The following is a 24,252-nucleotide window of genomic DNA, read 5'->3' on the forward strand; positions in this document are numbered from 1 at the left end:
GTAAGCTGCAGTGACATCACAAGTGGGTTTCAATCAGGGACGCTACTGTGACATCACAAGTGTCTTTCAGTGAAGTAAGCTGCTGTGAAATCAGATAGGCCATCAATATCTGATCGGTGGGGTTCCGACTCTTGGCACCTCGCTAATCAGCTGTTATAAAGGGACCACTTCACTTGTGCGAGTGCTACTTCCCCTTAATTCCTGTCACTGCTCCATACTGTGAAAGAATGACGCAATTGTAGCAGCATTTCACAGTATTTCCGCCTTTTCCCATTCACTTGGGCTGTCAGGGGGTGCCGATGGTTGTTATGGCAACGTGGGGGCATAATGAAGGCCCCCAGGTCTGCAATCCATCTCCTCCTATTAATAGGGCTTAATAGGAGCCGGTAAAAACCTTACAATATGCTGAATTGCAGTATTGCAGTATATTTTGCATGTGATACAATGATCACTAGTTCAAGTCATATTTCAATAAAAAAAATTATATACAAAAACATTAAAAGTTAAAAAAAACTTTTCCCCAAAAATATAATTGGTATCAACAAATCTGTAAAAGGCCAAACTGTAACAATATAACATTAGTTAACCTGTACAGTGAATGCCGTAAAAAAAAACAAAAAACACCAAAATTGCTATTTTTTTGGTCACCTCATCTCTCACAAAAAATGAAAAAGTGAACAAAAAATCGTATGTATCCCAAAATCATACCAATAAAAACTACACCTCATCTCGCAAAAAGCAAGCCCTCACACAGTTTAATCGACTGAAATACTTATAGGTTTTAAAAAATTTTTAGCAATTAGTTTTTTCTGTGCAAAAGTAGTAAAACATAAAAAAAATATAAATTTGGTATCGCCGTAATTGTATTGACCCGTAGAATAAAGTTAACATGTTGTTTTTACCGCATAGTGACTGCCGTAAATCTCTTGGGTGGGAAAACCCCCTATATATATATATATATATATATATATATATATACATACACACACACTATTTTTCCTATCAGGGATTCTGCCTGGCTTATTTAGACCAAAATGCGGTCACATAAAGCTTTGACTAGACGTTACGGATACTGTAATTCCTCTCTATCCAGGTCCTCCTACCGTATTCTGCATTGGCCAAACACAATCTTGTTCCATAGTTCAGACAGCTGTTTGTGTGCAGATTAATAGGAAATTATTGACTCCATACAATACAAACATTTTTCCAAGCACCTATTTTTAGAATTCTTTCAAGTGTTTATTTTTTTCTTATAGATTTGTATGTTTATCACTTTATATTGTATTTTTACATACACAGTGCCCTAGCTGTGTGTTTATTGCCGTGTGTTGCTGATTTACTATACTCTTATGAATATATGAATGGCACGATGGAGTTAAGGGGTTGTCATGAGTTGAATGCAATCATAATTCATCTCATGTACAGGAGACATCACCGATTGCTATGAAGCTACTTATACTATCTATGCAACTTTATTTTCCTTGGGGCACTTTATTTCTGTCTTTGCAGAGTAGCTAGTTAGGTAGACAGACATGAGTGGCATATAAATCGTCATTGTTACACAGAATTCCATAATATTGCAGATGCTCTGTGAAAAGCCGGTTGACAACCCCTATGGGCAACGTAATGGTTGCCATTAGTGGTTGTCACTAGTGTAGGTCCAAAAAAACTGTAACTTAGAATGAGCTGAATAAAATCGTAAAAAAACGTCAGACAAGAGGACGAGTAATGGAGTCATGATTCCAGGTATTTTTTTTCTTTTCAGAGGGAAATGTTCTGGAAGAAGAAATACTAGGTCATTTTTAAGAGCTACATGCACTGTAGAGTGCAATGGTCTCGCTTGTATCTCCGTGAGGTAGTGTACTGCAGAATAAGCTGTCACTTACCTAATAAACATCGGTAGTTATAGTTGTGTGTTAGCACTGTTTATATACGTATAGAGTGGTTGCAGGCAGAAATAAACACTAAAGGGAAGATGAGTCATCTGTATTCAGAGGAGATTATTAATAACTTTTCTTGGCTATAGCTACATGAAAGAAAAGATGAAAGCAGAATCTTAAGTCAGAAGTTGCACAGTTTGTTTTACAACTTATCAGTATGGAAACCTTCCTTTGTCACTTAAAGGGATTGGCAATGGCCAGACAGCCGTCCTCCTTTGTCAAGTGCCTCCGCTACTTTACAGTAATTGTTCAATGTAGCCAAGGGACACAATAAAGCAGCATGTACCTGGCCTAAGAGGTCCTACAGGCATTACACAATTGATTTTGAAGTTATCCTCTTTGAAGTTATCCTCTCTATAGCAGCATTGCAATATATGGTGCAATATACCAGATGATGGCAACCCATTAAAGCTTTGTTTTTTCATTTTAATACATTGTAAGGGTATGTGCACACACACTAATTACGTCCGTAATTGACAGACGTATTTCGGCCGCAAGTACCGGACCGAACACAGTGCAGGGAGCCGGGCTCCTAGCATCATACTTATGTACGATGCTAGGAGTCCCTGCCTCGCTGCAGGACAACTGTCCCGTACTGTAATCATGTTTTCATGTTTGCACTGTGTTCGGTCCGGGACTTTTGGCCGAAATACGTCCGTCAATTACGGACGTAATTAGTGTGTGTGCACATACCCTAAGACTTCCTTTAGTATACTGTGAATAGTATCTTCCAATTGGCACTGTAAGGGCCCGTCCAGACGTGGCTGAGTTTTTCCGCTGCAAATGTTGGTGCAGATTTGGGGCAATTACGCAACGAATATGCACCAACATTTGCATATTTGACAGGTAATTCAGACGTTGCAGAAAACATAGCGGACTTGCCACAGATTTCAGTTTTTACATTGCAAAGGCTGAAATCCGCAGTGAAATTCCGCTTCTTCTCCGCAAAAGACAGTGCATGCTGCGGAGGGAAAATTCCGCACTTCAGCCTATGGTCTGCAGCGGAGTTTTCCGCAACGTCTGAACTAAGTTGCCTAAAAATGTATTGAAACAACTGTAAAAAACGTCCGCTGGAGAATTCCACTGTGGACTGTCCGCAGTGGAATTCCACAGCAATTCCGCCACATCTGGAGGTGCCCTAATAAGTTCAACATTCTGATCTACACATGAGTATTTTCATGGACTGCAATAAATGTTACTTGCCCTAAATGTTATATCTGCTGGTTGAGTCTATAGAGATGTATCTCATCTAATGCAGTGAATTGACTAAAAAAATAATTCATATTAATTGGCATTCTTGCCAGGTTTCCTCTCCTCCTAATATTTATTTTGCAAATGTTTACCTTGAAAATTCACCCTTGGGTCTGTGGACACAATTATTATAATTATCTCGAGTCACTTAAAGGAAAACGCCATTAAAAAATGATACTCTGTGTTATGCCTAGTACAGGGTCTGTAGGGGCGATACATGAATTCTTTCTTTAGTGATCTTTGCAGCGCCCCTTCAAGCCCTGGACTCGGCATAAGACAATGGAGATTTATCAAAACACATTCAAAGTAAAAGTAGAGTAGTTGCCCATGGCAATCAATAGTTTTGCAATAGTTTTGATAAATCTCCCCTAGTGTATCAGTTTTGTCTGGGGTGCTTATATAAAAAAAATCACCTGGCATTGTATTGAATCTTCAGAGTCCATAAACTCCTTAGGAAAATATTAAACAACAAAAGGATCGGGTATTATCATGTGATTTAAAAGGGCTGTCCAGTCCCCAAATATAAATGGCCTATCCTCAGGATAGGCCAATAATATGTGGTCGGGGGTCTGACTCCCGACACCCCTGCCGATTAGCGGTTTGTCATTACCGATGCGACTATAGGAGCGCTGCTTCCCCTACATTTTCTTTACTGCTCACACTGTGAATCACCAACACACTTGTAGCAGCAGTTCACAGCATTACATCTTCTTCTTCTTACTTCAATGTGTGTCGTCGATTCAGTGTGAGCAGTAAAAATGAAGGGTAAGCAGCACTCGTACGAGCCCTACGGCCCCTTCAAAACAGCTGATCGGCGGGAGTGCCGGGAGTCGGACCCCGACCGATCACAAATTGATGGCCAATCCTGAGGGTAGGCCATCAATTTTTGGGGACTGGACAACTCCTTTAAGACTGGGAGAAGTCATGCTGGTAAAATTTGAGTCAGACCACAGATGACTTGACATTCATGTGATTTTATATTTTCTGCTTTGAGTTAAGATTTTATGGATAAAATTAGTCTGTGGTGTCTGTAAGGGTATGTGCACACACAAAATAAAAACGTCTGAAAATACGGAGCTGTTTTCAAGGGAAAACAGCTCCTGATTTTTAGCCGTTTTTTTAGCAACTCGCGTTTCTCGCAGCGTTTATTACGGCCGTTTTTGGAGCTGTTTTTCTAAAGAGTCAATGAGAAACGGCCCCAAAAACGGCTCAAGAAGTGACATGCACATTTTTTTCACTGCCGGCTGAAAAATCTAAAGCAGAACGCCTCCAATCATCTGACCATTGATTTCAATGGGAAAAACTGCGTTCTGATCGGACGGGCCGTTTTTTTACGTGGCCGTTTTGAAAAACCTCCGCGTAAAAAACGCCCGCGAAAAAGAAGTGCATGTCACTTCTTGAGCCGTATTTGGAGCCGTTTTTCATTGACTCTATAGAAAAACAGCTAAAAAAAACCCGCAAAAACGCTAGTTTGATTAAAAAAAATAGCTGAAAATTAGGAGATGTTTTCCCTTGAAAACAGCTTCGTATTTTCAGATTTTTTTTATTCAAAGTCGCGTTTTTAACGGCCGTTTTTGGAGCTGTTTTTCTAAAGAGTCTATGAAAAACGGCTCCAAAAACGGCTGAAGAAGTGACATGCACTTCTTTTTCGCGGGCGTTTTTTTGAAAAACGGCTGCGTAAAAAACGCCCCGTCGGAACAGAACGCCGTATTTCCCATTGAAATCAATGGGCAGGTGTTTGTAGGCGTTCGGCTTCCGATATTTCAGCCGTTTTTCGGGCCAAAAAAACTACTGAAAACACTCCGTGTGACATACCCTCAGCGTGTGAACATAGCCTGACTCTATAGAAAAACGGCCGTAAAAAACGCAGTGAAAAACGGGAGTCGCTTAAAAAACGTCTGAAAATCAGGAGCTGTTTTCCCTAGAAAACAGCTCCATATTTTCAGAAGTTTTTGAGTTTGCGTGTGAACATACCCTAACAGTACTACAGCACTCCAAGTTTTATTTCAGATTTGAAGTTGGACGCAGTTGGTTATAATGTGAATTGGAACAGAACACTATTTACAGCAATATATCTAATATTGTATAATAATGCTGAATCCTTTTGTAACCTAAGAACACTTTTCAGGAGTTTGTGGGCTTTGAAGGAACAGTGTGGGTACAAATTAAGTGAAAAATTTAGAATCTTGCTGCTCCCTGGCCTCTACTACCATATAACGTTATTATAATATTTTTATTTCAATGTGTCAAGAGTAAGGCGGGATTCACACGACCGGGTCCCGCCCGAGCCCGAGTGTCGGCCGGTAAAATCAGCCATTTTTCCCGGCCGGTTTGCATAAAGTTTTGCATCCGTTCCGGGCCGGGCAGATCTGGACAGTGACATCAGCGGCAACTCCTAAAGGGGAATCCCCATGTGTTCGGGGATTCCGCTTCAGGAGTTTCCCCTGATGTCACTGCCCAGATATGGACAGAGACATCAAGCGCTCTGTCCAGGAGCGGAATCCCCGTAAACACGGGAATTCCGCTCCTTCAAGGAGCTAAAGTGGGGCTAGCACATAGCAGAGCGGGGAGATACCTCCCCGCTTTGCTATAGTGGCGTCGCTACAGTAGTAGCAGCCGCAGCAGCAGCAGCTGCTAGCGGCGCCATGGAAGGTGTCGCCGGGCCAGGGCGCTTTTAACAAGCAGGGGAAGGGAGCCAGCGCAGCGCTCCCTTCCACCTGCTGTACACCCCGGCCCTGCCACACAGTGTACAGCATAGCCATTTGTCCGAATGGCATCAACTCCTCCTCACATGCACTCTGCGCTGTGAGGAGGAGGAGATAGAGCGCAAGCCATGGAAAACCCGGCCATCACTCGGGACACATTCCGGTGATGGCCGTGTATTACCCGGCCCCATAGACTTCTATGAGAGCCGGGCGGCCGGGTACCCAGCCGAAAATAGAGCATGTCCTATTTTTTGACGGCCGGTTTTCCCGACCGTCAAAAAATCGGCCGTGTGAATAGCCCCATTAGGGGTCTATTATTCCTAATGCAGCCGGGTGCCAGCCGATTTATGAACGGCCGGCACCCGGACGGGAAACCCTGTCGTGTGAATGAGGCCTAAGTGTAAACTTTTTACCATACTTTGAGGTAGATATATAACAACCTGTACAAATCTGCCACCTAGAGAATTTTCATTTTCTCTACGCTTTTAAGTAGTCCCAATTTTTGTTTGTAAACACTTTTAGCAAAATGTTAATAAAATTATAATCATAACAAACATAAACATCCTTTTTATATTATTTTAGGCTTCTAGCATTGGGACTCTGGCTTCTTGTGGTCAATACAAGCACAAATGCTGCAGGTAAGGCTTTACTCATTTATCTATGGCAGTATATAATTTAATTATTTGCTGGTTATCATTTTTGTGTCTATATAATACAAAAAATATACATTTATTTTCGTTAATGAGAGCTGATTTGGGGATTGTTCAGTATATCGGTGGAGGTCTCAGCTCAAGGACTCCCACCGATATAATCTTCCAAACATGTCTCTACGAAAGGTCAGAAGTTCGCTAGAGGTGGAATACCCTCTAAAGGTGGTATTTTATTAAATCAGTATGTTGGCGACAGGAAGGTAAAGATATACTATATGTCCAAAAGTATGTCAACATCTGACCATCTGACCAACACCTATATCAGCTTGTTGGGCATCCCATTTAAAAACTTTAGACGTTAATATGGTGTTGGATCTCTTTTTGCGGCTATAACAGCCTCCCTTCTTGGAAGGCTTTTCACAAGATTTTGGAGTTTGTCACTGGGAATTGGCACCAATGTAAGGTCAGGCGAGAAGGTTCTATGGTTGTATGGAGAATATTAGATGAGAAGGTCTGACTCGCAATCACCATTCCAATTCATCCCAAAGGTGTTCGATGAAGTAGAGGTCAGGTTTCCATGCAGGTCACTCGAGGCCCTCCACACCAAACTCAAAAGTAAATAATGGAGTACAGCACTCACGTGATCAATCCAAATATAGATTTAATCCAGACATGCATGTATATATTCAATCTATTTTTGCATTGATTTCGTGAGTTCTGTACTCCATTTTTTACTTTTGCATTGGATATATTTGTGGATGAGACAGACCAAGTCAACAAGGAGGCGTGCACCACATCTTTTCGCTTTCAAACTGGAATGCTGTCTATTCATACTGTTGATCCATGCCAAACTCATCACACCATGCCTTTTGGTTCTTGATTTATGCACTGGGGCACAGTCATGCTGGAACAAGAAAGGGTTTTCCCCAAACTGTTGGTACAAAGTTGGAAGCATACAATGGTCTAAAAGGTCTTTGTATGCTGTAGCATTAATATTACCCTTATCTGAAAATATGGGACCTAGCCTAAACCATGAAAAACAGTCCCAGATCACTATTCCTCCACCAAATTTGTACAGTAGGCACCATACATTCCAGTAGGAAGTGTTCTTCTGATGTCTGCCAAACCCATGTTGGTCCAGCAGACTTCCAGAAGATGAAATGTAATTTATCACTCCAGACAACACTTTTCCCACTGCTCCAGAATTCAATGGCAGCGTGCTTTACACCTCTCCAGCCAACGCTTGGCATTGTTAATGGCAATCTTAGACATGTGCAGACGCTCCAACATGGAAACCCATTTCATGTAGCTCCCAACCCACAGGTCTTGTGCTGATGTCAATTCCAGAGACAGTTTGGGACTCTGTAGTGAGTGATGCAACAGAGGATAGACAATCATTAGGTGCTACATGCTTTAGCACTCGGTGGGCCGCTTTGTGAATTTGCATGGTCTACCGCTTTGTGGCTGAGCTGCTGTTACTCCTAAATGCTTCAACTTCACAACACCAATAACTATTGACCAAAGCAGAAATCTAAAGAAATTTACATGACATTGACATCACAAATGACATCCCCGGAGTATGATTCATACTACTACCTATGTTTGTCTATTGAGATTGCATGGCTGTGTGATTGTTTTTTTTAAACTTGTTCACAATGGGTGTGACTGAAACACCTGAACTCAATAATTAGAAGGGGTCTCCACATAGTTTGGGTCATATAGTGTATGTGTTAACGGAAAAGTGTGAACCTACGGTATTGTAAAAAATTACTAAGTATTCTGTATAAGGCCTAGCATTTTTATACATTTATTTTAAATATTGTCTAGAAGTTTTAGACATTCAGAAAAATACCTACAGTATGCATTTCGTACAATGTCTTAGTTTCACACATTGCCGGTATATTTTACCTAAAACTACATCAGATTTTCACACAAGATATGTGATATTGGATCATTTTCCTCAATAAATAACCAAGTCTAATAATTTTGACACATTTGTTTGACTTGGTTCTCTTTATCTACTTTTAGGACTTTAGGACAGGAAAATTTGATGTAGTTTTAGGTCAAATTTATGCAGAAATATAGAAAATTCTGAAGGGTTCACAAACTCAAGAACCACTGTATAACCTATAAAACATTAGAAGCTTATTTTGAAATAATTGCATGTAAAGATTAACAAATTAGTTAAAATTCAGTCTCAAAAGATTTTTTTATTTGAATCTCAATTAATTTTCTCATTAAATAAAGATTTCTGTATTAACACTATGTCAATTTAATATGCTCTGGGAGCTTTTAACTCAATATCCAATCGGCTCAAGCTACATGTTCAAGTTTCATCTGATTGAAAAAGGTGAATTTTCAAAAATGAAATGAATGGAATAGCTACAGTCAGGGGTGAACCTAGCCCCTCTGCTGCCTGAGACGAACTATAAAAAGACGCCCCCCCCCCAAATCTATCCGAGTTTTTATCATTACTAGATTTACGCAACAAACACGCAATATATAAAAAAAAATAAATAGGAAAACATTTGTTGTTTATTGGTTAAAGTGCTGTTTAATGTATAGAAAAGATTTAAAGAATTCTACTTACTGTATTACTTTAGTATCATAGATCAGCAACGCAGCATTATCACTGAAAATGGTTTAACACATCTTCTATGCCCCCTTTTTATTACCTAATTGTCTTATGATTTTTAACTGAGTTCAGTGGCCCGCCGTGGACGGCATGATGCAGTGACGTCATTGTGCCGGGCAGTTGATGTCATCAGCGTGCTCCCGATCTCTTGTAGGCCTCAGGCCTAAACCAGTGTGTGGCCTACAAGAGCAAACGGCGGAGCAGGGAGCCAATGGTCAGGGGTTGGCTGGCAAATTTTAGTCTGGGGGGCAAGCACACAGCCCTGGCCCAAGAGTAGTGGCCCATTTTGGGGGCACTGGGCAATTGGCGAGTTTACCCCCCTAACACCGCTACGGAAGAACTCTGCTACCTGTCAATGGAAAAATCATCCGGTAGGAGGAAAAACGTTTCCCTCACCTGGGAATCAGACTTTCTTGTACTCTGCCATGGGGAAACATTTTTTTTCCTTGACCTCTAGTTTCTATTGTGGCAAATTTAATTTTTTAACATTTTTATACTGCTAACTTTTTTTGGTAGGTTTTGCTGGACTGTTTGGACTACGTCGTAGATTCATCTTCGATGATCTACTTTTAAAACAAAATATAAAATGGTGAAAGAGGGTTGCATGGGGGAGTTTTGATCTCAATACTTTTTTTTTCTTATGTCTGTTTTTTTAAATTACTAAGGCTGGGGCTTAGCCTTAACCAGAACCGATAAAAACACAGGGACATATACAAAAACACCGACAAAGGCCATACTTGCAAATGGACACAGCCAGGCCAGAAATGCTGATGAAAGGGCGAGCAGGTGCTTTAAATAATAATAGCCACTCCCACTAGTCTTGAGGGGAGTGGTGTGTGGTGCATGGGATGTGTAGTAAGAAATAATAAATGAATAGTGTGTGTGCAAGTGTAATACTATAAGTGAAATATAGGGGGCAGTAATAAATGAAGTGCCTCAATAGAAATAAATGGATAATGGGGTGCAAGTGAGTGAAACATGGAGGGATAGTGTGTACGTCATGAGGCACAACGTGTATAGCCAGGTAGAAGCCTATTTGTGACGCCTTGATAATTCATAGAGCGGGCTACCCTGCTTGCTATGCCAAACAACAACACACCATGCTCTCCCAGCATCAAAGACCCGGCTGTGTCCAAGAGAAGCGAATATACATAATAATGAAAAATACCTGGGGTATTGGTAATCATTCTGGCCAAAAGGACGCAAGCTCGCAATCCACGACAAGGATCCCCAGACTTGCGAGTCCCTAACTCCTTAGGAGTTAGGGACTCGCAAGTCTGGGGATCCTTGTCGTGGATTGCGAGCTTGCGTCCTTTTGGCCAGAATGATTACCAATACCCCAGGTATTTTTCATTATTATGTATATTCGCTTCTCTTGGACACAGCCGGGTCTTTGATGCTGGGAGAGCATGGTGTGTTGTTGTTTGGCATAGCAAGCAGGGTAGCCCGCTCTATGAATTATCAAGGCGTCACAAATAGGCTTCTACCTGGCTATACACGTTGTGCCTCATGACGTACACACTATCCCTCCATGTTTCACTCACTTGCACCCCATTATCCATTTATTTCTATTGAGGCACTTCATTTATTACTGCCCCCTATATTTCACTTATAGTATTACACTTGCACACACACTATTCATTTATTATTTCTTACTACACATCCCATGCACCACACACCACTCCCCTCAAGACTAGTGGGAGTGGCTATTATTATTTAAAGCACCTGCTCGCCCTTTCATCAGCATTTCTGGCCTGGCTGTGTCCATTTGCAAGTATGGCCTTTGTCGGTGTTTTAGCCTTAACCAGTAACAAGGCTATCACTAACCCCTATTATTGCCCCGGTTCCCTCTGCCGCCAGAGATAGCGGGAAGAGCCGAATACGATCCAGTACCTGACCATCTGAAACAACGGTTAGGCAGCGGGGCAACCGCAGGCTGGTATTATCAGGGTGGGAAGGGCCAAAAATCGTGGCTCTTCCCACCCTGAAATTACTAGGCTGCTTCTGCTTTAATGTATCTGGCTAGTTATGAAAAATAGGGGGAACCCCACGTCATTTTTAAAAAATAAATAATTGAAAAAAAATTACGTGACATCCCCTCCATTTTTCATAACCAGCCAGATACAATAAAGCAGCAACAGCCTAGCATTACCAGGATGGGAAGGGCCACAGTTTTTGGCCCTTCCTAGCCTGATAGTACCAGCCTGCGGCCACCCCAGTACCCTTCACTTCAGATGGTCGGGTACTGGATCGTACCCGGCTCTTCCCGGTACTCCTGGTGGCGGTGGGTACCGGGGTAATAATAGGGGGTTAGTGCTAGCTTTTTTACTGGCTAACACTAAGCCCCTTCTTAGTAATGGACGCTCTCAATCAGACAGCTGCCATTACTAAGGCAATAATGAAGTATTTAAAAACAGAGACATAATTACGGGCCCATAGACTTCAATTGGCCACGGGTAGCTTCCCGTTTGCTAACGGGAAGGTGCGCGGGCCGTTGAAAAATATAGATCATGTCCTATTTCAGGCCGTAATTACGGCACTGGCAGGCCCATAGAAGTCTATGGGGCTCACGTAATTACGGGTGGCTAAGTGTGTTTACCTGTAATTACGTGAGCGTTGCTAGGCGACGTCAGGGATAGTCACTGTCCAGGGTGCTGAAAGAGTTAAACGATCAGTGCAGGATAGAGAGAAGGGGCTGCACTGATCGGCAGTAACTCTTTCAGCAGCCTGGACAGTGACTTCCACTGGACAGTAAGTAAAACCCCGCAACAACAAAAAAGTTCATACTTACCCAGAACTCCCTGCTTCTTCCTCCAGTCCGGCCTCCTGGGATAATGTTTCATCCCATGTGACTGCTGCAGCCAATCACAGGCTGCAGCGGTCACATGGACTGCTGCGTCATCCAGGGAGGTCGGACCGGATGTCAAAAGAGGGACATGTCACCAAGACAACGGCCGGGGTACGTTTCAACTTCTTTTTCTTTCTATCGCTGCATTCCGCTGCGGAAATTCTGCCCAAAAGGGCTGCCCCTTCTCTCCATCCAGCACTGATAGAGAGAAGAGGCTGCCGATCAGAGCTGGACAGGGAGAAGAGGCTGGCGAACAGTGCTGGATAGAGAGAAGGGTGAATAAGGGTGGAATAAGGGTGACAACGGACCCGTATTTCCGGGCACGTGTCCGTAAATACGGGTGGAATACGGGTGGGAAATAATACGGTTGTGTGCATGGGGCCTTTCACCTGCCCATAGGTGTGCAGAATGTAATGGGCAGAGCTGCACAAACTCTGGGGCACTTTCCGATCCTCCTTCGTTATTTAGATATCAGTGCCGTAATATTTGGTGCCCGATATTTAAATAACCCCCTGAACTGTCAATGGGGAGGTAATTGGCAAGGGGGCGAGTAACATCGCTGTGACACAGCTACGGACAGTGTCACAGCAAGAGCTGGAGAGAGGAGAGCGTGTGCGCGCGAACAGAAGAGAAGAAAAAGAGTGTGAATTCTTCTTCTTCTGTTCCAAGGCATCGGAGCTGTGCGCGCATGCATGCTCTCACTCTTTAGCTCTCGGCAGACAAGGAGAGATCAGTCTTGTACTTGCCTGCCGAGAGCTGAAGAGTGAGAGCGTGCGCACGCACATGCTCTCCTCTCTCCAGCTCCTGCTGTTGACACTGTCCGTAGCTGATTTGACAGTGTCATAGCGATGTTACATGCCCCCTTGCCAATTACCGCCCCATTGACAGTTCATGGGGTTATTTAAATATCTGGCGCCAAATATTATGTCACCAATATCTAAATAAGGAAAAAAATAAATAAATTGCCCCAGAGTTTGTGCATCCCTGACCATTGCATGCTGCACACAAATGCACATCTATGGGCAGGTGAAAGGTTCTTTATTTAAAGTGTAACAACTTTTTTCAAAACTTTTGACACGTCAGAAGTTTTGATCAGTGGGGTCTGAACACTGAGACCCCCCATTAGTCACTAAAACGAAGCAGCAGAAGTGCTCGGGTGAGCGGTGTGCCGCTTCAATTCTGTTTGGCTTTCCTTGGAGCAGTGTACAGGCTCAATAGAAAGTCTTTGAGTCCGTACTCCTCTCACTCGGCTGAAAGTCGGTCATAAATGAAGCGGCACAGCGTTCACCCGAGCACTTCTGCTGCTTCATTTTAGCGATCGGTGGGGGTCTCAGTGCTCGGTACCCCACCGATGAAGACTTCTGACATGTCACTATGACATGATAAAAATTTAGTTACAATTTAAAGGCTACGTACACCTTTAAAAACGTATTTTTTTTTTTATATATATATATATATATATATATATATATATTTTACTTTATATATATATATATATATATATATATATATATATATATAAAAAGATATCTATCAATGCAATTGGTGCAAGTTTTAATTACTTTTTATTGAAAATTATTGTTACTTTTTGAGAAACAGCTGCTTCGTATCCTGTATACAGAGCAGCTGTATATAGCTCTGAGACCTGAATCCATTAGATCGCCTGTTATCGATCACATTATGAACTTAGATGTGATCGGTAACAGCTCGATCCTGCAGGACCCGCTGACACTTAATCCGTCAGTCCGCTGACCTGACGGATACAGGATTCAGCGCTATATACAGCTGCTCTGTATACAGGATACAAAAAAGTTGTATCTTAAGAAAGTAAAAACTCTTTTTAATAAAAAGTAATTTGGAAAGTTGCACCAATCACACTGAACCCCCCCCCCCCTTTGCAGTATAATAACTACTGAGGGTGCTATGGGGGGATTATACTGCAAGGAGGGTACTGACTCTGACTGCTGTGGGGGGAGCTATACTGCGCTCAGCTTCCTGCCCCCACTAATTTAAGTGATGGGGGGTTGTCTGAGGGCTCTATGGGGCTGAATAATCCCCCCCCCCATAGAGCCCTCACTAATTACTATACTACAAGGTGGGGGTCTGGGCATTTAACTGACTGCTAGGGGCTCTAAGGGGGTGGATTCCCCTTAGAGTCCTCAGCAGTCAGTCAGATGCTTAGACCCCGCTAACCTTGCAGTATGGTAGCTAGTGAGGACTCTATGGGGAAGATCATTCCCCCTATAGAGCCGTTGGCTGTCAGTAAGATGCTCAGACCGCCATTGTTAAATCCCCCGCCCTTCAGCGTCGGCCGATCACTTTTGAATTAGCGGGGCAGGTTTATGGGGAAGGATTATACTGCGCTCAGCTTCCTGCCCCATCTAATTGAAAAGGGGTCGCCTGACGCTGGGGGGCCGGGAGTATACTGCAAGGGGGGGTCTGGGCGCTTTACTGACAGCAGAGGGCTCAATAGGGGGAAAATATCCCCCCCCCCCATAGAGCCCTGGCTAGTTACTATACTGCAAGGTTAGGGGGGTCTGAGCATCTGACTGACTGCTCTAAAGGGGGAGGGCAGAATCTCCCCCCTATGTCGGCTCACCTCGTCTCATGGCAGGTGCGGCACTGGCTACAGTCTAGTAAATATGCTTCTTTTTATAGTCATTTTCTATTTTGCTTATATTGCTATATTAGTTATAAGTTGGCTTCTCAGAAGCTGATGGTAAACTATCATTATATAAGTACGTTCAAACAATAAAAAAAGATAATTTAAAGGGGTTATGTGGGGAGCAAAAAGTATTAGCAGTGCACTCACTGCAGAATGTGAGTACACTCGCTAATATACACTCTGGTCTAGTTGCACAGTCTTCCTTCATGACAACATGACTCTTTGGCATGTGACCGGCCCCGCTCTACTGTATGTACTAGTAGTAGCAGTAGTTACTGCTTGTACATAGAGTACATTGGGGCCGGTCACAGGACGAAGAGTCCTTTTGTCATCAAGGAAGACCGTGCAACTAGACTTCCGGTCCCTCGGCAGCGCTATAAAAATCTCATAATAAGCGCGGTGGGGGACCAGAATGTATATTAGTGAGTGTACTCACATCCTGCAGTGAGTACACTGCTAATACTTTTCGCCACCCACATAACCGCTTTAACTTCAGCTTCTGAGGTGATATTTAAAAAGTGAAAAACAATATGGCTGTACTTCCTGTTGTAACTTTTGCAAAAATCGTACTGATATATGGACAATTTTATATGGAAATACTCCTTAACCCCTTAACGATATGTCACGTACTGGTACGCGGAAGCCGTTAAGGGGAAGTATGGAGTGGGCTCACGGGCTGAGCTCGCTCCATACACAGTAGGTGACGGCTGTGTTACACAGCAGACACCTCACTGCTAGGGGCAGAATCAAAAATCAATTTGATTCCGCCCGTTTAACACTTTAAATGCCACGGTCAATCATGGCCACGGCATTTAAATTGTTAAAATCAGCGCCCCCTCAAACACGCCATCCCGCCTCTCCGCGGCACGATTAGCCATTTTCAGTGGTTGTTATGGCAGCCTGGAGGCCTAATAAAGGCCCCCAAGTCTGCCATCTTCGTACTCCTTTGAAGCCCTGCCTCCGGCAGGGCTTCAAAGGAGACTGTCAGAATCGCGATATACTGCAATACATTAGTATCTCATGCAAGCGATCGCTGGATCGCTGCTTCAAGTCCCCTAGGGGGACTAATTAAAAAGTAAAAAACAGTAAAAAAAATTTTTTATAATATTCCAAATAAAATATATATTCAAAGTTCAAAAAACCCACCTTTGCCTATATTTTCCCTAAAGCAATGTTAAAAAAAAAAGTTAACATAACTGGTATCGCCGCGTCCGTAAAAGTCCGAACTATCACAATATAGCATTATTTAACCCGCTCGGTGAACAACGTAAAAATATATATATATATATATATATATATATATATATATATATATATATATATAAATAAAACATGCAAATTGCTGTTTTTTGGTCTCTCCAAAAAAAAGGAATATAAAATTATCAAAAAGTTGCATGTACCCCAAAATGGTATCGGTGAAAACTACAGCTTGCCCCCCCTCCCCCATGCAAAATTTAAGCCCCCACATGTCTAACATGATGGAAAAAGAAGAAAGAAAAAAGTTATGGCTGTCAGAATATGGCGACACAAAACATTTTTTTGGAGCAAATAGTTGTATTTTTTTAAAAGTGGTAAAAGAAAAAACAAAACATATAAATTTGGTATCGCCGTAATCGTATCAACCCGTAGAAAAAGGTGAATATATTGTTTTTACCGCCTAATGGGCGCTTTAAAAACAAAACCCCCATAAAATGGTGTCTTCGCTGTTTTTTGCCCATTTCACCCCACAAATAATGTTTTTTCAGATTCCCTGTACATTATGTGGTACAACAAATGGTGCCATGAAAAACTACAACTTGTACAACTTTACTTTTACTTGTACAACTTCTGAATCTTTTCTGTGAGATTGCAGCAAGCCACTCGTAATCTCGCGAGATTACGAGGTAAACGAGATTTTGTTTCTCTTGCTGGAAATCTCAGAGAAAAGAGTCAGAAGTGTCAGGATTCTCAATACACATGACGTCCAGGCTGGATGGTCATGTGTATTTATTATCAGGACACTTGATTAACGTTAATCTAGTGTCCTGATAATGAATACACATGACCATCAAGCCTGGACGTCATGTGTATTGAGAATCCTGACACTTCTGACTCGCAATAGAAACGAAATCTCGTTTACCTCGTAATCTCGCGAGATTACGAGTGGCTTGCTGCAATCTCAAAGAAAAGAGTCAGAAGTGTCAGGATTCTGAGTACACACGACGTCCAGGCTGGATTTCATGTGTATTCATTATCAGGACACTTGTGTATCTGGCTGCACATCGTTCTAGTAAGAACGCTGTGCTGCTTGTAAATGAATGGAGAGCAGTGTATGACACTGACTGGTCACGGATTGGTCAGCGTCATACACATAAACACGCCCAGTTAAAAACACAATACACGCCCAGTTGGACATAACGAAAAAAAAACGCCCAGTTGTCCATTTCAAAGCTCATTTGCATATATATAAAATAGCTCATAACTTGGCCAAAAATGAACGTTTTAAAAAACAAAACAAAAACGTTACTGTTCTCTACATTGCAGCGCCGATCACATGCAATAGGCGATAGGGATTTGAGAATCTGGTGACAGAGCCTCTTAAAGGGCTTAAATCTTGGTTTGGTGTTGTCACTACCAATTCTCACTACTTATTTTGGAAAGACATCAGTGCGGCTAGCTTCAGTTTGGCTATCTGTCCACATTGTGTTAGCAAGTTTCCTAACTATTATTTTAAGGCCTCATTTACACGAGCGTATTATACGCGCGTGCGACGCGCGTGCTTTTCACGCGTGTCGTACGCACCTATAATAGTCTATGGGGCTGTTTAGACGATGCGTGAATTTTGCGCAGCGTGAGTGCGTTGCGTAAAACTCACGACATGTTCTATATTCTTGCGTTTTTCACGCAACACGCACCCATTGACTTCAATGGGTGCGTGAAAACAACGCATGCCACACTGACGGTCCTGCGTTGCATGCGCGAAAATCACGCAAGAGCTGTCAAACTCCTGAATGTAAACAGAAAAGCACCACGTGCTTTTCTGGTTACAAACATCCAAACGGAGTGTCAAATTAGAGATGAGCGCACCGAACTTCACCGGGTTCGGCCGAACTCGTTTTAACCGAACCCGGCAAAAAATGTTCGGGTACGCGACGTCAGGAGACAGTCACTGCCCACGGTGCTGAAAGACTTAAACTGTTTCAGCACCATGGACAGTGACTTTCGATCACAATATACATATACGTGTAAAAAAAAAAAAGAAGTTCTGACTTACCGATAACTCCCGGCTTCTTCCTCCAGTCCGACCTCCCGGGATGACAATTCAGGCCAAGTGACAGCTGCAGCCAATCACAGGCCAAGCACAGGCTGCAGCCAATCACAGGCTGCAGCGGTCTCATGGCCTGCCGCGTCATCCTGGGAGGTGGGGCCGGATGACAAGAGAGGGACGCGTCACCAAGGCAACGGCCGGGAGACCGGACTGGAGGAAGCAGGCAGTTCATGGTAAGTGTGAACGTCTTTTTTTATTCACAGGTTCGTGTAGATTGTGATCGGCATTCACTGTCGAGGGTGCTGAAAGAGTTACTGCCGATCAGTTAGCTCTTTCAGCACCTTGGACAGTGACGGGCGTCGACTACCTCATCTCTATGATGGCGGCTGCGCGAAAATCACGCAGCCGCGCATCATACACGGATGACACACGGAGCTGTCAATTGCCTTTTGCGCACGCAAAACGCAGCGTTTTTTTGCGTGCGCAAAACGCACACGCTCGTGTAAATGAGGCCTAACTTTTATGGGACCAGGGACATTTTGCATTCACAATACGTTATTTTTAGCCATTTTATGCTAACTGCGCATTTACATATGTGCGTCTATATATTTCACTTTATGTAAGATTCTAATATACTATTTATTCTAATGCCAAAAATGCATATTATGAGTAAACATCTCCAAGAATAGGTCTCATTTTAACCACTCAATATATAAAACTGAACTAAAAACCATGCAGAATATTCTCAACACAACACAAATGAGCAAACAGACGCCACTATTCTTCGGATCAGTGGAACCCCCACAGATCACATATTCCATTCCATATGCCATAAAGTCTGCAGTGTGAAAACGCCTTTAAATAACAAACACAATGGGGCCTAAAACCTGGCGTAAAGCCCTTGTTAAATTTCCCCCATATATCTACTTTAATTATGAGTATTATATTTTTATAGCACATGTTCAAATTATAACCAGATACCAAATCCCGCTGTCTGAGGCACCTGCCTAGCTTTTGCTCTTTATTGGAATTCACCGTATGTATTTGTGAAAAACCATTGTGTGCTGATTATATCCAGATATGAGTGAGTTAATCTGTACATGACACAAGTCGTCAGTTCTTGGCAATGGTATGACAAGTGCAGATCCCATGCACAGATTGTAATTACCAGCTGTAGAGAATCTGATCATCAGCTGCACAGTTTGGGAAACAGCCTCATCAGGGGCGCAAATAAATCTATCTTGGAAAATCATTGCTAATTGCTGTGAAAAGAAAATATATTTTCAACTTTATTGCTGCCAGAGATATATGGGATAGGAAAAGCAAATGCCCTATATATAGTAATTGGACTGCCGGGTCTGCCATTTCTAAGTTCTTTGTTTTTAAGATGTGTTATTGATCTCCGTGCCCATTAAATGCCCATAATCATAAAGATTTTTGCATGACAATTCCACCTCTAGTCAGGAGGTGTATAATATTGAGCTGCCTGCTTCTACCCAGTAATAAAAGTGATTTGACAGGCCCACATACTATCTTACAATTCACCATCCCAATGCTGCGCTATATTGGATAGCGTATTCTAATGAAGCTCTATAGAGTTCTCGCCCACAGTCTTTTATGCTTTGTGCATGTTATGATGCGTTCCTGACAGTAGATATTGAATGCAGTTGGCTAAGAACCACTGTGTACTAGCATAGCCCATAAGATTAGGATTTGATTGTGTAGATATTACTTGAATACATGTATAAATATGTTTGTCTATAAGTGTGTGTTTATTTTGAGGTGTTAGAATTGAGGGTTGTACAGGATTACAAATATATGGCTGCTATCTTCTATAAACAGCATTACACCTGTACATAAGATTCACCTCAATTGAAGTGAAAAAAGCTAAGCTGCAATACCACTTACAACCTCTAGACAGGCGTGGCAGTGTTTTTGGAAGAAAGCAGCCATTCTGAACAACAGCTTTGAATCATTATGTGATAGATATTTTTTTTACATGGAGATACATATAGGGGTTGGTGAGGTCGCCTCATGCCCCATGACATGGATGTTTTCGCCTCAGATGGGAGTAATCTAAAGCTTTCAATATGTAGACTACTGGTGGTGTCCTGGCATTGTAACAACCTGCTTTGAAGAATTAGAAAACTTTCTTGTCATTTTTTCTGTCAAAAGGAGTAAAAAAAAAAAAAAAGTACTGGAATTCAGGATTGAGTGTAGAAAATGAAAGACTACAACATTTAGGAATAGTACAGGGTGGGCCATTTATATGGATACACCTAAATAAAATGGGAATGGTTGGTGATATTAACTTCCTGTTTGTGGCACATTAGTATATGGGAGGGGGAAACTTTTCAAGCTGGGTGTTGATCATGGCGGCCATTTTGAAGTTGGCCATTTTGTATCCAACTTTAGTTTTTTCAATGGGAAGAGGGTCATGTGACACATCAAACTTATCGATAATTTCACAAGAAAAACACTGGTGTGCTTGGTTTTAACGTTACTTTATTCTTTCATGAGTTATTTACAAGTTTCTGACCACTTATAAAATGCATTCAAAGTGCTGCCCATTGTGTTGGATTGTCAATGCAACCCTCTTCTCCCACTCTTCACACACTGATGGCAACACCGCAGAAGAAATGCTAGCACAGGCTTCCAGTATCCGTAGTTTCAGTTGCTGCACATCTCGTATCTTCACAGCATAGACAATTGCCTTCAGATGACCCCAAAGATAAAAGTCTAAGGGGGTCAGATCGGGAAACCTAGGGGGCCATTCAACTGGCCCACGACGACCAATCCACTTTCCAGGAAACTGTTCATCTAGGAATGCTCGGACCTGACACCCATAATGACATAAATAACTCATGGAAGAATAAAGTAACGTTAAAACCAAGCACACCATTGTTTTTCTTGTGAATAAGTTTGATGTGTCACATGACCCTGTTCCCATTGAAAAAACTAAAGTTGGATACGAAATGGCCGACTTCAAAATGGCCGCCATGGTCAACACCCAGCTTGAAAAATTTCCCCCCTCCCATATACTAATGTGCCACAAACAGGAAGTTAATATCACCAACCATTCCCATTTTATTCAGGTGTGTCCATATTAATGGCCCACCCATGGATAAAAATACAAAAGATACTGTTATTTACAAGAGAATATATTGATTTTTGTCCTTTATATCTTTTTCAAATAAATTGGACTTGTCCATGTTGACTTATTTTACTATTTTACTTTTCAAATTATATTGCCACTTTTCACCTAGAGAAATATTAGAAATGTTGGAAACGTACTTAAATTAAATAACATATATATATATATATATATATATATATATATATAAAATTTTGTATGTTAAATATATTGTTCAGAGTGCTGTATTTTTTAATGTGGGGAAATATCTGATAATGCTTTAATAAGACTTTTATCATCTTATCTTACCTTATCATTATGTAACTTTTTTGTATATTCTGCTCTGATTACATTCTTATTATATCTTTCTATTGACCATATTACTGATACAGAGGTCAAAATCCTCTGCATAGACATGGAGTTAAATTATAGAATTTCTGTCTGTCAGAAGCCACCACTAGAGGGAGCTTAACTGCCTTTACTGCATACTGATAATCCATTGAACTAAATAATAATAAATCTGTATACGTTAAACTCCAACACTTAGCACATTCCCACAGCTCCCCTGCTGTTAAATATCTTCCACTGAATAGCCTCCCTTTTCATCTACCCAAAATAAATAAAATGGACACACTGTTTCATAGGAAAAAATGATCAGAGCAGCCTCTGTGTTTAATAGATATATGAAGAGCATACATAATATATGTACAACAGTCTCCAGTTTTTCCTTATTACCTTGCTGTTTTATCAATGTTGGTGCATGTAAACACAATTAAGTTGTTGGTGGGTTTGTAAGGCTGGGTTCACACGACCTATTTTCAGGCGTAAACGAGGCGTATTATGCCTCGATTTACGCCTGACAATAGGGCTACAATACGTCGGCAAACATCTGCCCATTCATTTGAATGGGTTTGCCGACGTCCTGTGCAGACGACCTGTAATTTACGCGTCGTCGTTTGACAGCTGTCAAACGACGACACGTAAATTGACCGCCTCGGCAAAGAAGTGCAGGGCACTTCTTTGCAACGTAATTTGAGCCGTTCTTCATTGAACTCAATGAAGAGCAGCTCAAGATTTACGAGCGTCTCAGACACCTCGCATAATGCGAGGAGGAGCTTTTACGGCTGAAACGAGGCAGCTGTTTTCTCCTGAAAACAGTCTGTCATTTCAGCCGTAAAAGCCTCTCATCGTGTGCACATACCCTTATTGTATGCATGTTGCACATTTACTGATTCAGGGCAAATTTAACCACAAAGTCTAGGCCATCTGAAGCTGTAAGCTGCCCTACAGGCAGAACGTTTTGCCACTCTGCAGCATGTTTTTTTCTTGAATATCAATTGATACAAAAAAAACAACCAGCCAATATCATTTTTCTATATGTGTTGTCTATCGTAAGGGACAAATTGCACTTATAGAAGTGGCAGCACAGTGAAAAATAATATGACATGAAGAATTGATGTATTATTAGCCAAATAGATGGGGGGAGAAAGCGTTCAATAGAATGAAGACAAGAGACTTAAACAAAGACATTAGAAATGTTCGTAATGTAAGTAATTCCTTTCTACAGTTCTTCTTGTACGAATGAGCCTCCGGGGACTTCATGATACTTGGCTTGGGATCTTAAGTGTATTCATTGCCTGGAACAATAGCCATGCCTAGAATGGTGACACCACGAACAAAGCCAATGTTCAATACAGATATATGGCAGTCCCAAGCTCCTATCCCCTCTCTAGACTTCAGGGCACAGCTGGCTCTGATAATTCTTATCTCCGGCAGGCCGGATAATAAATCCTCGTAGGATGGAGCCCTCCTCTGACAGCGCTTAAATTGGTTCTAATCTCAGCTGTGATCAGGAGCAGCCTGCATTAGTTAGCACTGCGTGTGTCATACTGGAGACCTGACATCGATTGCTCCGTATAGCCCTCTTGGTCCTGTGTTTCAGAGACTGACATCTATAGAAACGGGCACTTCCCAATACAGTGCCCATAGCCTCTAGGGTAAATAAATCATGGAAGGAGATACTGGCAGCTCTACTGAATGTCCATTTCCTGAAATAATGTCTATTCACATAGCATGGCAACACTTTTAGGTTATGTATTGATGTTACCCTGAGGGCCTTGCAAACCTCGAAAACCGGCTGTGAAGTATAGCATAAAAAACACTTTGTCAAATCATCGTCTATGTGAGAAAGTAACACAGTGCTCTTTGATTCTCCCTGTCTCGCAATATTAGTTCGATAGACTTTGCAGCTTTGATGGGGTTGAATTCTCATGAATTGAAATAAAATGTGAAATTAAGATGTCTTCTAAAGGGCTGGTGCACTATTATGGCTTATGAACATGATAGAGAGGTGGCTCCTGCTCGGGATACCCATTAGCCAGAGAGGCTCCAGCTTTGAAAGACTAATCATAACCTTGAATGGGCGCCATACCTGCAGTGACAGTGTGGTAGAGCCTTGTGATATCAGCTAATTGCCAGACGTTTCGACTTTGCGTTAAGGAGGGTTTGTTATGCGAGGAGGGTTTATCATATGAGTATATTTTAATATCCCTACCTTTTTGTTTTATATCCAGGTGCTGCAGAAAGTACAAAGCCTCTACATATCCATAGACATCAATATGGCCTTGTACAGTGCGGTTTGGCTCAGTCTGTGGCTCTTCCTTGTCTTTTCTCTCTTTTACCTACCCCATCCGTACAAGCAAACAATGTTGTCTCCGAGTCACCACGCATTAAATGGATTAAATTTCAGCCTGGGCCAGGCAAGAAAGAGATAGCCGTTCTGGTGGCAAGAGAGAATGTGGTAAAAATATCTCGAGGTTATGAAGGGAGAGTGTCTCTGCCTGGATATGTGCATAACAGACACAATGCCACCCTGGTCCTGTCCGATGCTCGCGCTAGTGACTCAGGTGTATACCGTTGTGAAATCGTCCTGGGAATTGAAGATGAGCAGGACACTGTGCCCCTTGAAGTAACTGGTAGGTGGTATTTTTTCGATTTTATGACCAGTATCACCATCATTGCTGCGATCGTTGCTTGTTCTCCCACACCTCATCCCTGAGCTGCTAACGACCAGAAAATTTCTGAGTAGACGTGGTGATGTGGCGGCGACGAAAGAAAATTATTATTTTTTTGGAGGGGCAATAGAAAAAATAGCAATTCCGCCATTGTTTTTTCTTAT

The 24,252-nt window shown here is 42.0% G+C and overlaps 1 protein-coding gene across 2 annotated transcripts in view; it reads left to right on the forward strand.

The window, feature by feature from the left end:
• The window catches only part of NCAN (neurocan), a 195,766-nt gene that overhangs the window by 38,256 nt on the left and 133,258 nt on the right, over positions 1–24,252 (forward strand). For both annotated transcript variants that reach the window (XM_075825489.1, XM_075825490.1), the window contains exons 2-3: positions 6,479–6,534; positions 23,648–24,049. In XM_075825489.1, coding sequence (XP_075681604.1) covers positions 6,479–6,534; positions 23,648–24,049 — 458 coding nt within the window. The remainder of the gene's footprint in view (positions 1–6,478; positions 6,535–23,647; positions 24,050–24,252) is intronic.

The sequence above is a fragment of the Rhinoderma darwinii genome, chromosome 1 (genome assembly GCF_050947455.1).
Source record: "Rhinoderma darwinii isolate aRhiDar2 chromosome 1, aRhiDar2.hap1, whole genome shotgun sequence".
Classification (NCBI taxonomy): Eukaryota; Metazoa; Chordata; class Amphibia; order Anura; family Rhinodermatidae; genus Rhinoderma; species Rhinoderma darwinii.